Source organism: Theropithecus gelada, chromosome 4, assembly GCF_003255815.1.
Source record: "Theropithecus gelada isolate Dixy chromosome 4, Tgel_1.0, whole genome shotgun sequence".
In the NCBI taxonomy this organism is placed as follows: domain Eukaryota; kingdom Metazoa; phylum Chordata; class Mammalia; order Primates; family Cercopithecidae; genus Theropithecus; species Theropithecus gelada.
In genome coordinates this window covers 109260811-109278733 of record NC_037671.1, presented here as the reverse complement: position 1 = coordinate 109278733, position 17923 = coordinate 109260811, and the positions used below count along the sequence as shown (strand labels likewise).

Here is a 17923-nt window from a genome sequence, read left to right as displayed (position 1 = left end):
GACTGTCTCGGCTTGCTGCAACCTCCGCCACCTGGGTTCAAGCAGTTCTCCTGCCTCAGCCTCCCAAGTAGCTAGGACTACAAGCGCATCCTGCCACGCCCTGCTAATTTTTTTTTTTTTTCGTATTTTAGTAGAGACGGGGTTTCACCATGTTGCCCAGGCTGGTCTCAAACTCCTGAGCTCAGCCAAAATGCCCACCTTGGCCTCCCAAAGTGCTAGGATTACAGATGTGAGCCATTGCACCCGGCCTATCCTGGTGTATATTTTAACTGGACCCTTCTTGTAGCCCTCGTTCTTATTTGTGTAGCATTCATTCATTTTCACCCTTGAGAATTACTGCTCTAAACAATTTCTGATATACTATAGAATCCTGTTATAGGAAGTAGTGAAGTTAGAATTAAGTGTTCAGGTGTGGTATTGTGTCTTCACCACCTTTGCACGTGTGTAAGAGATTATTCTGTCTTCCCTTTATATGATTCTTTTTTAATGACAGGGTTAAATTGATATGCATTTGAATTTGTTGAACCCTATTCTCCAAAATGATTCCAGTTTGTGGCACTTAAGAAGTGACCCTAGACATATATTAGGCTTTCATAAGACCTTTCTCTCCAGAGCTTATAGCGCTTTGCAAACATTACCTTATCAATACTTAGGGCATCCTTGTGAGCCAAGCAAGAACTGGGAGCTGTTGCTGTTTTTTTTTTTTTTTGCAGTGGAATAACACTAGAGGTTCAGGAGGGGCCTGCCCTCCAGACCATCTCAAGGATGGGTGTGCTGGTCAGACCCTGCCTTCGTGCTCCCGCGCTGTGGATTCTTCACGATAGCCTGCACCACGAGAGTGGGTACAGTGTGCCAGCAAACAAAATGCTTTTGGTCACAAGATAATAGAGTAAATTTATAAGGTGATATTTATTTTTAAAGGAATACATAAGAATCAAAATTCCATGTACTGAAAGGAAGGTAAAATATTAATACATCAGGAGTGGTGGCTTACGCCTGTAATTCCAGCACTTTGGGAGGCTGAGATAGGAGGATCACTTGAGCCCAGTAGTTCGAGACCAACCTGGGCAACATGGCAAGACCCTGTCTCTACAAAAAAATACAACAAAACTTAGCTGGGCCTGGTGGAACGCACCTATGGTCCTAGCTACTAGGGAGGCTGAGGTGGGAGGATCACCTGAGCCAGGTAAGCCATGATTGCCACTGTACTCCAGCCTGGGTGACAGAGTGAGAGTCCCTGTCTCAAAAATAAAAACACCAATGTAATGTACATCTGGTCTCCACAGGGAGCCTCTTTTAAATTCAAGGTGACTTATTTGAAAGAGGCCGTGTTTGGAATTGGATTGCAGTGAATGGGGGTTGTTTTAAGTCTGCCCCCCTCTATATTCTGGAAGTTATATTATGCCTTTGAAAACAAATTGGCTTGGCGTGGTCAATCCTGCTTTTAGTTAATGTTGAGGATGTGGGAAATGGAACCATGAGCTTGCGGGAGAGATTGGGTCCCAGGATTTAGGGACCTGTGTAGAATTGGGCATCTTTCTGAGAAGGCAGATTTGTGGTAAAGAAAAGTAGAATCTTTGGCTGGTTTGATGTTTATGTGGGTGCACTTGAAATAGGATGTTGTAGGCAATGCTGTTTCACTTTTGTGAGGATGATACTCAATAACTTTTAAAAATCCCCTTTCCTCCCTTGTTCTTACACCTCATTTTTTTTTAAATACAAAAAATGCTTTTTACTCTAACTCTGTTAATTGTGATGACAGGTTTTTAGGTGAAGACCCATCAATTATCAATAGACTATTACATATTAAATAGTGAGCAAGAAGAAATTCAATATAAAAGTGTGTATATAACAATAATATTCAAATATTGTTGAAAAACTGCATGCTTATGTGTTTTGAGTATACATAAAATGGATATATTTTGTATCTCCATTGTAAATTCCTAAAATTTCTGGTCATGGCTTTTTTATTGGAAAGCCTAAGAAAGGAAGAGTATGGGAAATTGAAATGGCTGGCAGTAGACAATTAGTATGCCATTCTAAGATAGTGCTGCTTTTATCTTGATATAGACATATCCAGACATATGTATATATTTTGTAATGTAGGGTAAAATTTTCTACTGTTGAGTGTGTCCATATACATTCTAGTTATTATTTTAAGATAGTAAAAATCCTTCATGCCCTGATGCTAGATTGGTATATTAATTCATTTAGCAGAAGGGTATTGATACGGAGTGTAATTAGCATGAAACACTTTCAACTTTTTTAGGCTGAAAAGGATAATGTAACTTCTTTAGTTTTCTTCCTTTCTCCCTTTTTCCCCACACCCATTTTTAAAATAGCAGTGCTTTTCATACTGTCAGAATTTCATGTTGTGACACCCTACTCAGAAGTTATGACAGCAGGGTAATGACAGCAACTGCCTCCTGAGAATCAATCAGGCAATTAATTTTGTAAATGAAATGCTGATTATACAAAGCTTCACATGAGAGGCCCAGTGATTAAAATCAATTTAACAAATTGTTTCAGGTGGGACTTGATTAATAATTTGCCATAAATGCTAAGGATATATGACCAGCATACCTTGTTGTTGCTGTTACTATCCAACTGTATATAAAAATCGACAGGTAAGCTCTATCTATCTTTATATTATTGACACTTTGCTTGTTTGTTTACCTAACTAGGCCTAGATAACAGTGAAAATGGAATGCATTTTTACATTTTTATATCATTGTAGTTCATGTTTTCCTATGTTCTGCTTTTTTTTTTTTTTTTTTGAAACGGAGTCTCGCTCTGTCACCCAGGCTGGAGTGCAGTGGCACAGTCTTGGCTCACTGCAAGCTCCGCCTCCCGGGTTCACGCCATTCTCCTGCCTCAGCCTCCTGAGTAGCTGGGACTACAGGCGCCCGCCACCACGCCCGGCTAATTTTTTGTATTTTTAGTAGAGGCAGGGTTTCACCGTGTTAGCCAGGATGGTCTCGATCTCCTGACCTCGTGATCCACCCGCCTCTGCCTCCCAGAGTGCTGGGATTACAGGCGTGTGCCACCGCTCCCGGCCAACCTGTGTTCTGCTTTAAAAAACATTCCCCATACAGGTTTGAGTTCAACCAAGTTAAATAAGTTTTTTCTACATAGGACATTTTAGATTTTTCTAATGTTAATATATGTTATGAATCTTAAAGAATGGTGTGTGCTTTATACACATTTTCCATTCTTAATTACAATAACATCTATTCGTATACTTTGGGAAATACTGTTTTTAGAATACTAGAAATAGTGACATTATAGCATGGAAATTAAAAAATGCGTATGTTTGGAGCATTATAATTTGAATTCAGAAGTCACTTGGAATAGGAGATGGATGTCTTTCCAGCAGTCACATACCAAACATTTATTAAGTGCCTGTTGTAAGTCAGACAGTGTATCGATTTTCATAATTTTATTACTTATACTTGACACAAGTAGGAAGACAGTACAGTATTGTTTAGAAAAGGATGGCTTGGAGAGAGGTAAGGGTTAAAAGATGCACTTGGGTTTCTTTAATTTTGGATTTTTATTAAAGAAACTATAGCAGTAATAGTTGTCTACTGGGTGTCAGAAATTGGGGCTATGAGGAAAATTAGGGTGAGGAAAAGAACATATCTGGCCTTAAAGAACTTACTGTCTGGGCCGGGCGCGGTGGCTCAAGCCTGTAATCCCAGCACTTTGGGAGGCTGAGACGGGCGGATCACGAGGTCAGGAGATCGAGACCATCCTGGCTAACACGGTGAAACCCCCTTCTCTACTAAAAAGTACAAAAAACTAGCTGGGCGAGGTGGCGAGCGCCTGTAGTCCCAGCTACTCGGGAGGCTGAGCCAGGAGAATGGCGTAAACCCGGGAGCGGAGCTTGCAGTGAGCAGAGATCCGGCCACCGCACTCTAGCCTGGGTGACAGAGCGAGACTCCGTCTCAAAAAAAAAAAAAAAAAAAAAGAACTTACTGTCTGATAAAGGAGGCAGAGGTAAACCATGAGTTGCAGTCGATGGTGATAAATTGACTGTCTGTTAAATAAGAGAGCTGTGGGGAACGGTGGAGCCTTGTGAAGGCAGGCTGCTGTACTCACTGGTATTTCCCCAGTCTGGAAGTGCTGCTTCCGTTTACAGGGCAGCCACAGCTGTGCTGGGTACAGAGTGTTCTAGAAATGGGCTTGGAGTTGTTTGCTCAGGCGTCGGCTTGGCGGTACGTAAGAGGGCTGTCCGGGTACAGGGCGGGCTGAGGCCTGATGGGTCGCAGGGCCTGTCACTTTGAGGCGAACCGTGTTTGTTTGAATTTGTCCTTCTGGAGTTTGGATTTTTCGGACCCCTTTGTGTCCTCTCTCTTCCTTTTGATCTTCAGGGATGTTTATCGATAAGATTTCTGATCAAAGATTGGGGCAGAAAGGAGAAGTATCTCTAACAGCCCACATTCTTTTTGATACCACAGCATAATTGGAAGGTCTGTCAGGGAGGGAGAAGGAACGATTCTAGAACTATAGCACTTTAGAAGGTAAGGAACTTCATCCCATTTGCCCTTTAAGTTAAAAAAAAAAAAAAAAAAAAAGGGCCAGGTGTGGTGGCTTACACCTGTAATTCCAGCACTTTGGGAGGCCGAGGTGGGTGGATCACCCGAGGTCAGGAGGTCAGACCAGCCTGGTCAACAGGGCAAAACCCTGTCTCTACTAAAAATACAAAAAAAATTAACCAGGCATGGTGGGCAGGAGAATCACTCGAAGTTGGGAGGTGGAGGTTGCAGTGATCTGAGATTGCATCACTGCACTCCAGCCTGGGCGACAGAGTGGGAGAATCTGTATCAAAAAAGCAGCCTGATGTTGTGACTCACACCCATAATCCCAGCACTTTGGGAGGCCGAGGCAGGAGGATCACTTGAGCCCAGGAGTTTGAGACCAGTCTGGGGAACATAGCAAGACCCCATCTCTAAAAAAAAAAATTAGCCAGATGTGGTGGCACATGCTTGTGGTCCCAGCTATGTGGGAGGCTGGGGTAGGAGTATGGGTTGAGCCCAGGAATTTGAGGCTGCTGAGAGCTGTAATTGCACCACTGGACTCCAACCTGTGTAACAGAGCAAGACCTTGTCTGACTCTTACACACACACACACACACACACACACACACACTTTTATTTTGAAATAATTTTAAATTTACAGCAAAGTTGCAAGAATAGTGCAGAAAAATCCCGTGTGCCTTTTATTCTGATGCACAACATTTTTACATTTTGCTACATTTACTTTATTATTCTGTCTGTTCATCCATCCATCTGTTCATCCATCATTTATTTGTAATGTATTTTCTCAGAATCATTTTTGAGAGTAGGTTGTATACATTCCACTTCTTTACTCCTGGATACTTCAGAGTGTATTTCCTAGGAGCAAGCATATGCTCTTACACACACCTCAGTGCAATTATCACTGTCAGGAAACTTAGATTTGATTGCATACTTTAACCTACAGTCTATATTCTAATTTTGTCTATTGTCCTAATAGCATCTATATAGCAATCTTCTTTCCTTCAGTATAAGATTCTGTCTGGCCTTTATATGTTGAGTTTAGTTGCCCTATTTTTTTTTTTTTTTTTTTTTTAGAATATAAGATTTGACCATATATAAGTCATGGTAACTTGTTTTTCTTTAATCAACCACATTACAGTAAGAGTCAATATATGCATTCTCATAGTTACAGCTCTGGCAAATTAGATATCTAATAGGGTCCTATCTCTGAAAAGCATTTTAAAAACAGGGGCAAGTAGCCTGTGTATCAGCAGGACAAGCACCCTTTGTCCCAAGATAGGTAAGTCAGTTGGTAATTTTCATGTCTTAATTGGCATTTTCTTTAATAAAAGTTTTAAGTTGTTTATTTAAAATATTGATAAAATAGTTGGAAAGAGGCATGGTAGCAACCATAGGGATTGCTGGGGAAATTAGTAACTTCTCTGTCTTTAGGTAGCGCTCTGATACGTATTTGGAATTGTTTATCCTTGTAAATCACGCTAAACATCTTTTGAATGATTGAGGGAGGTATTATTATTTTTACTTGAGAGGTAGGGAAGTTGAAGCTTAGAGCACTTCAATAATTCACCTAACGTTTCATGGCTAGTCAGAAGTAGGAGAGAGGTGTGAACCCAGGTGTACCTGATGACATACTTTTATGCTCTTTACATTTTACTGGAGATGGCAAATTGCTTTTTGCTTATGCAAATTCTGACAGTTGACACAACTGCCCGCAACTCTGCAGGACAAAGGATTCTGAGGCTTACTGGACTTAGGGAAAATAATGCTAGGATTGATTAGCAATGTCTGTCTTCTGCACATTGATGGAGCAATAGAGGGTTTCCATGCCTCATTGATTATTCTGGAATTATACCTCCATATAATAATGATGATAATAAAATCTATCCTTTTTTTTTTTTTTTTTTTTTTTTTAAAAAAAGCCTGTTATATACCAAGAACTTGAATATATTGTCTCCAGTTCTATAACAGCTCTGAAATGATAGTGGTAGTGTTCTTTGTGTACAGATCCATTAACTGAGGTGCAAAGAAGTTAAGTGGTAGCTTTCTTCAGCATCACACAGCTACAAGTGGTGGGGTTAAAATTGGACATATTCTCACAAAAGCTTCCTTCTCAATTTGAATCTGTATTTGTATGGGAAATATACCATATTATTTCTCCTTTTAAAATAAGTGCTTGCTACTAGGCTGTCAGTAGTGACACATTGATATGAACAATATTGCATACTTAGAGATGTAAATGTTAGAAAATGTTAAAGCCATGATAAAAGCTTTACAATTTTTTTGGGTAGCAAGAGTAATAAATGTGAGGAAAAATGGAAATATATTCTATTACTATTTTGGTATTCCTTTTAGATCTAATTTACTCTCAAAATAAACAATATATATAGCCTTTGGTTTGTTCATAAAATTATTACATTTGCTAAATTAAATTTAAAAGTATAGTTTAGTCAGACAGTAATTTACTCATTGAATTGACTTACAAGCTGCTGAGCTTTGGGGGATGAAGCTAATAATAGATTTTGCCAACTTATAAAAATCAAGGAAAAACTGGGGAACCAAAATAGTCTTCCTTTCTGGACTTATTCTGTAGCACCTGGATGATAGCTGTAGATGGGTTTGATACTTGTTTTTCTCCTCTTCTGTATTCCTGTTCTTCTGGGACAGTCTAGGCTGGGGGACAGACATTGATCAAGTAGTCACAGAGATCAGCCCACTGTTACTCTGAGAGGATCCTGCCCAGGCCTGGAGTTCAGGGAGGGCTCCTCTAAGGACATGATGTTGGAGCTGAGTTCTGCAGGAGGAGAGCAGAGCTCATTCTAGGTCAAAGAATGGCATATTTGAAGGCCCGGTGGTGGAATATATGTGGGTTTTCTAGAGCCCCGTGCGGGCCAGCATGGTTGGCCCGGTGGTGGAATATATGTGGGTTTTCTAGAGCCCCGTGCAGGCCAGCGTGGTTGGAGGGAGATTTCCTGCGGGCAGTGATGGTGGGTCCCACAGATTGACTTGGTAAGGAGCTGGCTGTGGTGGAGAGGAGAGGAGGGGTCAGGACGTGTCCTGGATTCTGACTTGGACATCTGGGTGGATGGGGTGTCTTTGAAGTCAGAGAGAGGCAGAGGGGAGCCTGTGGATGTCTGGGCAGGAATGTTGCAGAGTTCTGGGGCTTGGAGGAAGCAGCCAAGGGAAGCAGTGTGTGGGAGACAGAAGCTTGGGGAAGTGATGGAAGCCGTGGTCTGGGTGAACTTGTGAAAAGTGAAGCTTTGTCTGCAGGGAGGGGAGACTAGAAGGGTCTTTACCTCTTCTATCTTGTGGTCATCAAGAGGCCTAAATTCTAGTTAGAGCCCTGCTGTTTAAGCGGCCATGTGGTATTGAGGAAGCCGTTCCTTTCTCATGTCAACAAATGTTAATTATGCCAGGCATTGTAGTAAGTGCTAGGTATGCAAAGATGAGTAAGACAAAAATTTCACCTTGAAATTAACAGTCTGCTGGGGAGACAGGAAAATATGTAGATTGAATTATTGAGTGGTTTAGTTCTGACTTCAATTTACTAATTTGTTAAGAGTAGAAGAAAAGAAATTTAGGAAGTTCTTTTTATGTGATAAATCCTGTGGTATCTCATTTAATCCACCAGCAACACTGCAAGGTGAGTATGATTGTATTCTGTTGAATAGCATAAGTTTACATAGCTAATAAGCAGCACAGGCAGGATTCTCACCCAGGTTTGTCTGACTTGAAACCCCCTGCCTGCTCCCTTATAACCTTTTCTTCAAATTATGTTTCTAAACTTTGGATTGATTTTATATATAAAAAAGATGTAGGAATCTGAAGTGGTCAATAGGTGGTCACCTAAAGGCAAATACAGTATTGTACTTGCATAGCAAGAGTAGTAAAGGAATGGGAGGCTTCCTGGGAACCGGTGTAAAGGTTTCTGTTTGGATCTGCTTCAAGAATGCTGATGCTTGGATTTAAATATCAGTCTTTATGAATAGCTTTGGTGGTGAGTCCAAGGCTCTGTCTCCCCTCAACACCTCTTCAGTGTTTTCATTGATGAAGACTTGGATGAAATAGTATGCTGATTTCATTGATGGTTGATGTCAAGCTAGAAAATGCAGTTGCTGTAATATGTTAGAGCCAAATCAAGATCTGTAAAACAATCTCATCCTGGTAGAATGGTGTTCAGAAATAAGCGAAATGCAAACAAGCAGAGATAAAGACAAACTTCTACTAGGGTCAGCTCACCAAGTGTCTGATCGGAGATGGAGAGGTGGCGTTTAGTCAGCTGATGGTGGGGATGGGGCTGCCAAGAGTGCAGAGCTCTTAGACTGTATTGTTAGCAGTGCAGGTTCTTGGAGAAAGGAAGCAAGAACGGCTCCCCCAAACCCCCATAATACCTTTTGTGTTGAGGGGGCTGAGAATGGGTGTATGTCACACAGAAAAGGGAAATAGCTTACAGCGCTCTTCAAATATGCTACCAAAAGACCCAAGTAATACCAATGGGTATAAATGACAGGGAGCAAACTTTTGTTACATAGGAGGAAGAAATTCATAACATTCATTGTAGATGCTTTGAAAGGATTTGTATGTACATCACTTATGGACCAGTGAGGCTCTCTGCAGTTCTAAGATTCTGAGTTACATTGCTGAATCTTTGAATCTTTGGTCAGGGTGTCTTAAGAATTGTGATCATGTGAGAATATATTAAAGTACTTTGGAAATGCATAGCATATGTTGTTATTATTTGATGATGTAAGTCTGGGATCTTTGGATGGGTTTCTAGAATGGATTCCGTGAACTCCTCTGACACTGTATGCTAAATTGGGGATTCCGTGGTTCCACAAATACATATGTTCTCTGCATCTTGCTTAAGAAAACCAAAACCAAGACCAAAAACACAGGCAGTGGTCATATTTCTAAGTCAGTTATGAGTGTTTTGAGGTCTCTCCCCCAACATTGCTAATGACATCATGGTTAGAGGGCACCAATGATTTGATAGTTCTTAGAGTTAATAACAAAACAACTTTTTCTGCTTTGTCTAATATCTTTTTTTTTTTTCAGTGGAGAAGGGGTTTCACCATGTTGGCCAGGCTGATCTTGAACTCCTGACCTCAAGTGATCTGCCCGCCTCAGCCTCCCAAAGTGCTGGGATTACAGGTGTGAGCCACCATGAGTGGCCAGTCTTGTCTAATATCTTAGAATCCCATTTCTTGATCCTTTCTGTACCATTGGAAAATGTGGCAAATATTCCTGTATTGACAAAAGAAGAACTTGATACGAGATTTAGGAAGTTCTTGAATATGTTGATACTCACATTCGAAGTTCCAACGTGTTAGTTCAAGGCTTAATAAGCAGGCACTATTTTGTTGTGCACTGAAGTAAAAAACATAGTGGTTTTAGATGCAGGGTTGCATGTTATCCTACTTCAGTCTGATGATCATGTGTAGAAGCACCAGACCAGAGAAGGGACTGTGGACCTGAGGCGGGAGACTTGACTCTGGTCTGAGGCCTGCCACCCCAAGCCTCTCTTGTGTCATCGGGCATGAGAGAATCTCTTTGGCGATTACATTCTGCAGTAGTGGTGGCAGTGGTAGCTGAGATTCTTGGTTCTTTCTGGCTTGGAGAGGAGTAGGTACTTGTTATGAAACTAGGGGAGAGTCTTTAGTGCCCACTCTTACTTTTGCCATTAACGGGTTTTTATGCCGTTAGGAGAAGAACCTGACCAGAGTGTGCATTCAGTATTATCGTTGTCTTTACTTGTGTCTTCTGCAGGTGTGTACAGCAGCTCTGAAGTCTGTCCCACGGTGGCTTCAGTGTGGTGCCACTGGCACGTGGTGGGGGACCTCTGTGGTGAGGTGGAGTGGGTGCCCACTACCCACTGTTGTGTGTGTGCCGTGACCAGGCGGGTGTGTGAGGGTGGAAGACAGGCTAGACGGCCATGTTGCATCCACCTCCTGTTCTCCCTTTACGGAGGGCCAGAGTAGTGTTTGTAGTATGCTCAGGGAAAAACAGAGGCATTCCGAGCTATATTTAGACACCATCACAGAAAAGTAAACACAGATTGCTTCCCGATATGACAGCAACTATTTACAGGCCACCGTGGCTGACCCCGATCCTTATTGAGATTGTTTCACATGGCTGTGATCCGTGTGCATCAGCGTTGAAGAAATGGCACGTTACCTGACATGTCCTCTCCATGCCTGCGTGTGGTCCACTGTGTTGGTTTGTTACGGCTGGGCCATGGATTCTCTACTTCTGTACGGTTGGGCTGTTCCATTTTTTCTCAATGAGTAGATAGGCCTTGGGCTCCAGGTGCTGCCATAGCCCCTGTGACCTCTGCGAGCCTTTATAGCGCTGATGAATTTGATGTTCATAATAATTGCAAGGTGGGTTTTATTTCTCCTTTAGTGAATGAGAAAACTAAGAAATAAAGTCACAGTGTACTCAAGGTCCCTGGTGGGACAAGGCTGTGAATCCATTCTGAATCCAGAGCCCCTGCTGCCTTGCTGGGCGGTGCCATTCGGTATACAGTTGCAGACGTGATTAAACACCCCTGCCCTGTTTGAGCGAGAGAAATAGAACAGATTACGAAAGTTTTCTTTAGTTACTGGTAAGAGAATGTTGTTTCCCAAACAATGGTTCAAAAGGGGGAAGAGTTTTCTTTTCTATCAGCTGTTGTTTAATCCACATGGTTAGAAATGATTTTAGATCAACAAGATTTGATAGTTCTTTCTGTGGATTTTTTTTTTTTTTTTTTTTTTGTTTTTGTTTTTTTTTGTGAAGCGTTTCTCCAATTTGTGGTTGAAGGAATTGGGCTGAAAAAAGTAGTAAAATATGATATTCGTAAAGACAGCTAATAAACTATGTCCTTAACTTGATATTTAGGAGCAAATACAATTACACAGATACCTTTTACTACAAATACATGTGTAGGGATACTCTGAAAGTGTGATAACAGATTATCTAAATATGAAAAGGATAAAGTATATCTAAAGTATGCTGAAAGTATATAAGCAAGTTGTCCTTTAACTTGGCTCATCTTAAAAAGGATAGTTGGATTCCCAGGCCAGCCTCTGAAAGCCTATTTAACATGTAATACAGCTGAATTGTGCTACCCAATACGTTTAGAAGAATCTGTATACAAACATTTCTTAAAAATAGACAATGTATTTCTTCCTTAGAGAGAGAGAGAGAATAACTCCTACTTACATGTACATCCAAAAGCTTACTTTGAATAAGGAGGAAGAAAGTCTTATCAAGTAAAAAAAAATTCATTAAAAGCCAAGTAACTAAAACCAGACTGGTTAGGTTAAGAGCTCTTTGAAAATGGTGGTGTATATATTGTGGCCTTCACAGCACTTGTCTTATTTTCTGGAATTGAAACTCAAGCTGCAGCAGTTGTGGAATGCCATCTAGAAATGAAAACATGCTTGGATAACCTATTTAGAGAAGTTGTTGAGAACTGTTTTTGATATGGATGATAACCCTGATAGAACATAAAGTTTCAGTGAGAAATGAAAATGGTCATACCCGGATAAATGTTAAAAAAATACATAAAATTGGCCGGGCACAGTGGCTCATGCCTGTAATCCCAGCACTTTGGGAGGTCGAGGCGGGCGAATCACTTGAGGTCAGGAGTTCGAGAACAGCCTGGCCAACATGGCAAAATCCTGTCTCTACAAAAAATACAAAAGTAAGCTGGGTGTGGTGGTATGTGCCTGTAATCCCAGCTACTCGGGAGGCCGAGACATGAGAATCACTTGAACCCGAGAGGTGGAGGTTGCAGTGAGCTGAGATCACACCACTGCACTCCAGTCTGGGTGACAGAGTGAGACCCTGTCTTAAAAAACAAAACAAAACAAAAAACTTAAAATTGCTTCAGATTAGATGTGAATATGAGCAGCAGCTTGGCCTTTCTGTTTTCCAGAAGTCCTAGATTTGTGTTTTTTTTTTTTTTTTTTTGAGTCTTGCTCTGTTGCCCAGGTTGGAGTGTACAGTAGCGCGATCTCGGCTCACTGCAAGCTCTGCCTCCCAGGTTCAAGCAGTTCTCCTGCCTCAGCCTTCTGAGTAGCTGGGATAACAGGTGCCCGCCACCACTCCTGGCTAATTTTTTTGTGTTTTAGTAGAGACGGGATTTCACCGTGTTGTTCAGGCTGGTCTTGAACTCCTGAGCTCAGGCAATCCACCTGCCTCAGCCTCCCAAAGTGCTGGGATTACAGGTGTGAGCCACCATGCCCAGCCAGCTTTTGGTTTCTTCAAGGGACTAGTAGTGAGAAGCAAGAGTTGAGACCCTCAGTTGTACATTTTTTATGCTCAAAATAGTGAGAGTAGTACACAGCAGGATGGATTTGGACTGTGGATGAATATTTAATAATAGGCCATAAGGAGAGGTTAAAATTAAATAATTTGTACTGTATGAGTATCTGTTTTTCTATCTGAAGTCTCGTTGAAAGATATTTGATGCATTTTGAGAGGTTCAGATAATCTGTGTATTTCATGCTTTCAATTTTCAGAAATCTCAGGGTTAAGCTAACATTTTTGACATGGTGCAAATTAACTGAATTTTAAGTAGGACTGTGAGAGTTGATGGCAGTGATGAGACAGATATTACAAAACAATTTTAGTCACTGATAAGATGAATTTGCTGCACTGTTATCTATAGCATTAAAACATAGACATTCCAATCATTTTCCCATTCAACATTTCTGCTTTAATTAAGGCAGTTTTGGTCGTGCACTATTTGAAGAGAAATAAGTAGACGTTTCCTATGCCCTGGGCTGTCTAGATTGAATGTGAAGATAGGACTGCCTCAGGGCCCTGTATTGGAAATTTAGCCTGAAATTTGATTTACTCAGCCTCTCCATAGGCCCTTCATTCAGTTGGCTGATTTTGAAATCACCAACTCAGCCCTGATTTTCATACTTCCGTAAAAAGTTTTACCCTTTTCAGGAAAATCTAGAAAATAATCACATTTTATTTTTATCAGGCATAAATTCTAGTTTAAATAATTATGAGAAAATGAATTCTTAGCCCTAGATTTTAGTTTTATTACAAATATATCAACATATATGTTTGTACACTTAATTACGAAGGTGACTCAGGTTGTGCAAAATCAGTATATTGTTTGGGCAAAAAATGTACTGTCATTTAATTTCTGTCATTTTAAGTCCAAACACTGTCTTGGCTAGTGAAAGTAGTAACAGTTTAAAATTGCATCACATGGTGAATTTCGAGCAGAACAGTTCTTTGTAGGCTGTGGGTCCTGGAGCAAAGCACCCTCTTTCCTCCTGTGTCCTCCACAGAGCTTCATTCAGGTGAGATGGGTTCCTGGCACATTCCTGTGGATCCCTCGGGGCTGAGCTCAGGTATTTCCTATAGGAAGCCTTTGTTAAAACCCATCCATGACAGACCCAGTGAGACACCCTTTTCTCGCCTTGCCTTGGTACTTTGTCCGTTCTGGATGGCTGCTGTGTTGCACTGCGACCTGTTCAGTCTGTCTCCTTCAGTGAATCTCCAGGACATGGAAGCTTGTTCATCTTTCTGCTTCCAGTGCTGGGCACAACACACACAGTAGGTACTTAGTAAATGTGTGGTGAATGGATTCACCAAGTCCTTAAAGTGAACACCAGAATATTGAGGAAGAAAGAGAATGGGACGGACCCATGCAGCCTTGGAGTGGGAGTGCCGGTGGAAGGGAGGACTGGCAGTTCTCAGGGTCTGCGCTCCTGTCTTCCGTCTTCACCTCCCCTCCGTTCCTCCTCTTCCAGCCTCAGCCCTCACTTCTGCAGTGAGATTGTCCTTGCCAAGCACAGCAGTGGCCTTCTTGTCGAGTATAGCAGAAACCTTTACCCTTCACCTGACTGCATTCCTGGTCTGCATTTGGTACACCTGTTTTGTTGCTACACCTGGCTCCCTTCCCTCGTGTAATACCACACTGTCCAGAGTCTCTACATTTTCTGACCATTCTTCCAGCTTGTCTGTGGGTTCATTTTCCCTTTTCCCTTAAGCGGTGATATTCTCTAGGATTCTGTTCACTACCCATTGTTTTCCTTTCATATATTCCTCCTAAATAAAGTTCATGGGTTTTATTGCTTCCTATTGATTAATTCATCAATTAATGTGCTGGGTACACTGTTCAGCTTATGCCCTGGAGATATCATAGTGAATAAAACAGAGAAAATCCCCGCTCTCTGGGAGTGGATGTCCTCTTTGCTGACTTCTCTACCTGTTTTTCTAGGTCAGGCCTTACTCCCCAAGCTGCAGCTCATTGTGTCTCTTCCTTCTGGGTATTTTCACCTGGATTTCATATCAGAGCCTCAAGTTTCCTGTGTAGACCACTGAAGGCTCCCACTCCTGGGGATACGGTGATTGGCTTCTCCCTCTGCACACTCCATCTCATTTGGCTCCTGGCTTCCATCACTCATTCGGTCTCCAAATCCTGCCGCATTTCCCTCCTAACTGTGCCTTGGAGCTGGGCTTGCTTCCTCCCACCACTGCTGCCAGTTCAGGACCTCAGCCTCACCTGCCTGAAAGGGCAACGTGACCTGCTTCCAGCTGGGTCGGGTGCCCAAGGGAGCAGTCCTGTGTTCTTCTGTCAGAGGCAGCCTGAGCCTGTAGAATGCCCTGTAGGGCTCACCCATGTTCTGGCTTCTGCCTGCTTCAGCATCTTCTTTGCAAATTCGTGCTTCACGTGGATCCAGACGGTTTTTATTTCCTGATACACACCAGGCAGTTCATCTTTCTTGACCCAGTGCCTTGAGCTGTTTCTTCTGCCCTGTGTACTGTACGTGCTGTTCCTTCCCACCTTGGACGTGTTATTCCTCTTTATCTTAGGAATTCTTTTTTTTTTTTTTTTTTTTTGAGACGGAGTCTAGCTCTGTCGCCCAGGCTGGAGTGCAGTGGCACGATCTTGGCTCACTGCAGCCTCCGCCTCCTGGGTTCAAGTGATTCTCCTGCCTGAGCCTCTGGAGTTGCTGGGATTATAGGCATGCACTACCACGCCCAGCTAATTTTTGTATTTTTAGTAGAGATGCGGTTTCACCATGTTGGTCAGGCTGGTCTCGAATTCCTGACCTCAAGTGATCTGCCCGCCTCGGCCTCCCAAAGTGCTGGGATTACAGGTGTGAGTCACCGTGCCCGGCCTTTTTTTTTTTTAAGAGGGGCCCACTGTGTTGCCCAGACTGGAGCGGAGTGGTGTAGTCATAGCTCACTGCAGCCTCAAACTCCTGGGGTCAAGCGATCTTATTGCCTTCGCCTGAACAGCTGGGACTATAGGTGCCTGCCACCACACCTGGCTAAGTTTTTAAGTTTTGTAGAGACAGGGTCTTGTGATGGTGCCCGAATGGTCTTCAACTTACCCTGCTAATTCTTAAGCCTTCCCGAAAGTCCCTGTGTACTTACCTCAGTGTGAACGCAGCATCTGGCACACAGTAGGGATCAATATGTGGTTTTGGAAGGGCAGAGGAGGGAAGGAAGAAGCTGTTGGGTGAATGCTGCCTGCTTCTGTACTACCGGGTGAGGGCCTTCCTGCCCATAGCTTTGTTCCTTTGACGCCCCGAGACGTGAAGGGCTGAGGCTCCACTCCTAGCCCTCCTGTATGACCTCGGCCCTGAAGCCCAGGGCCCGACTCACCAAACCAAAAATAAAATTCAGCGTCTACTTGTGAACTGGTTGTGTTTGGTAAGATGCTGATTTACATGGGGAGAGGTGCTGTGACTCATAGTCTGGGTGCTCATCCCTACACACTGCTGGTCTCTGAACAAAATCTTACCCTGGACATGTGCATGATCTAAAATTTGTCTTTTCACTTTTTAATGAACACTCGGTTGCACTAAGGTTTGATCAAGACTTGCAGACTCAGTTGTAAAATAAAATCATTGTTCTAAGAATACTTTGAAGGCAGAAAATGTTAATCACTGAATACCCTCTGCTCTTTTATTACTAGTAAGCTAAAAGGAGGTGGGTGAGCTTAACTATCATGCTCTTTTCCTGTACGCATAATAGAATTTTAGATGCAAATGTTTTCTCTCTGCTTATGGTCCAAAATCTTTTTTAGTATTGTTTACTCCAGAGCTCTCTTACTTGTTAAAACCTTCCTAAAAGTAAAAAATAAAATTTCTTGTATCCATCTAGATTTTTTCCCTAATGCCTTTCTGAATTTTTTTGTCAGGTCATTGTTTTTAATATTTTCAAAACTTAAGGATAGTTGTGTTATTAATGCATATGTTAACATAACAAAAATTTCTGCCTTTGTAATAAAGAATGAATTAATAAACCGACTTCTTTTATGTCTTCACAGGGCAGCCCAATGGATCCAATGGTGATGAAGAGACCTCAGTTGTATGGCATGGGCAGTAACCCTCATTCTCAGCCTCAGCAGAGCAGTCCATACCCAGGAGGTTCCTATGGCCCCCCAGGCCCACAGCGGTATCCAATTGGCATCCAGGGTCGGACTCCCGGGGCCATGGGCGGAATGCAGTACCCTCAGCAGCAGGTTTGTGCTGGTCCACCGACTCCCTGCTTTTTTGTGATAGTTTTGTGTTTGCCCTTTGCTGTCCACCTAAGATTGATGTTAAAGAGAATTAGGGGGCATTGCACGGATTTTCTGGTTTAATTTTTATTGTTTCTATAATCACAAGTATAATTTTTTCTTTTAAAGATGGAAAGGTGAGCTTCTTAAAGTGGACAGAATACTCTTTGGTAGAAGGGCAGCGGGGCCAGCTGTGTTTGATAGATGCACTGTGTCATAAATTTGTGGCAGATTATAACAGATGTAAGCTCTAAAGTGAACTTGACATTCTAACATTTTTGTCAGACTGTGTCAGATTTTGAGTTGTGAATAGACTATCTTAAGGTGAATTTTCAAGTCTTTTAAAGGTCTTTTCCATGAGGATGACATCAAGGTTTTAAAATTTAAAAAAAAAAAAAGGTTTAGTCTCCCAAAGTTATTTTGCTTTCATTTCTTAACAAATTATTTCTTCTGGACCTTTTGGAAAAGATTTCTGTATTTCATATAAGAGGATTTGATGTGCATCTGTTTTCTTAGGTCTTGATGGATTTTGTGTTTTTACTTAAAAAAGACTTTTCCGGCCGGGCGCGGTGGCTCAAGCCTGTAATCCCAGCACTTTGGGAGGCCGAGACGGGCGGATCACGAGGTCAGGAGATCGAGACCATCCTGGCGAACACCGTGAAACCCCGTCTCTACTAAAAAATACAAAAAACTAGCCGGGCGAGGTGGCGGCGCCTGTAGTCCCAGCTACTCGGGAGGCTGAGGCAGGAGAATGGCGTAAACCTGGGAGGCGGAGCTTGCAGTGAGCTGAGATCCGGCCACTGCACTCCAGCCCGGGCTACAGAGCGAGACTCCGTCTCAAAAAAAAAAAAAAAAAAAAAAA

The 17923-nt window shown here is 42.2% G+C and overlaps 1 protein-coding gene across 3 annotated transcripts in view; it reads left to right on the top strand.

The window, feature by feature from the left end:
* ARID1B (AT-rich interaction domain 1B) overlaps positions 1-17923 on the top strand; it is a 444496-nt gene that overhangs the window by 36486 nt on the left and 390087 nt on the right. For all 3 annotated transcript variants that reach the window (XM_025381991.1, XM_025381992.1, XM_025381993.1), the window contains exon 2: positions 16831-17025. In XM_025381991.1, the coding sequence (XP_025237776.1) occupies positions 16831-17025 (195 nt within the window). The remainder of the gene's footprint in view (positions 1-16830; positions 17026-17923) is intronic.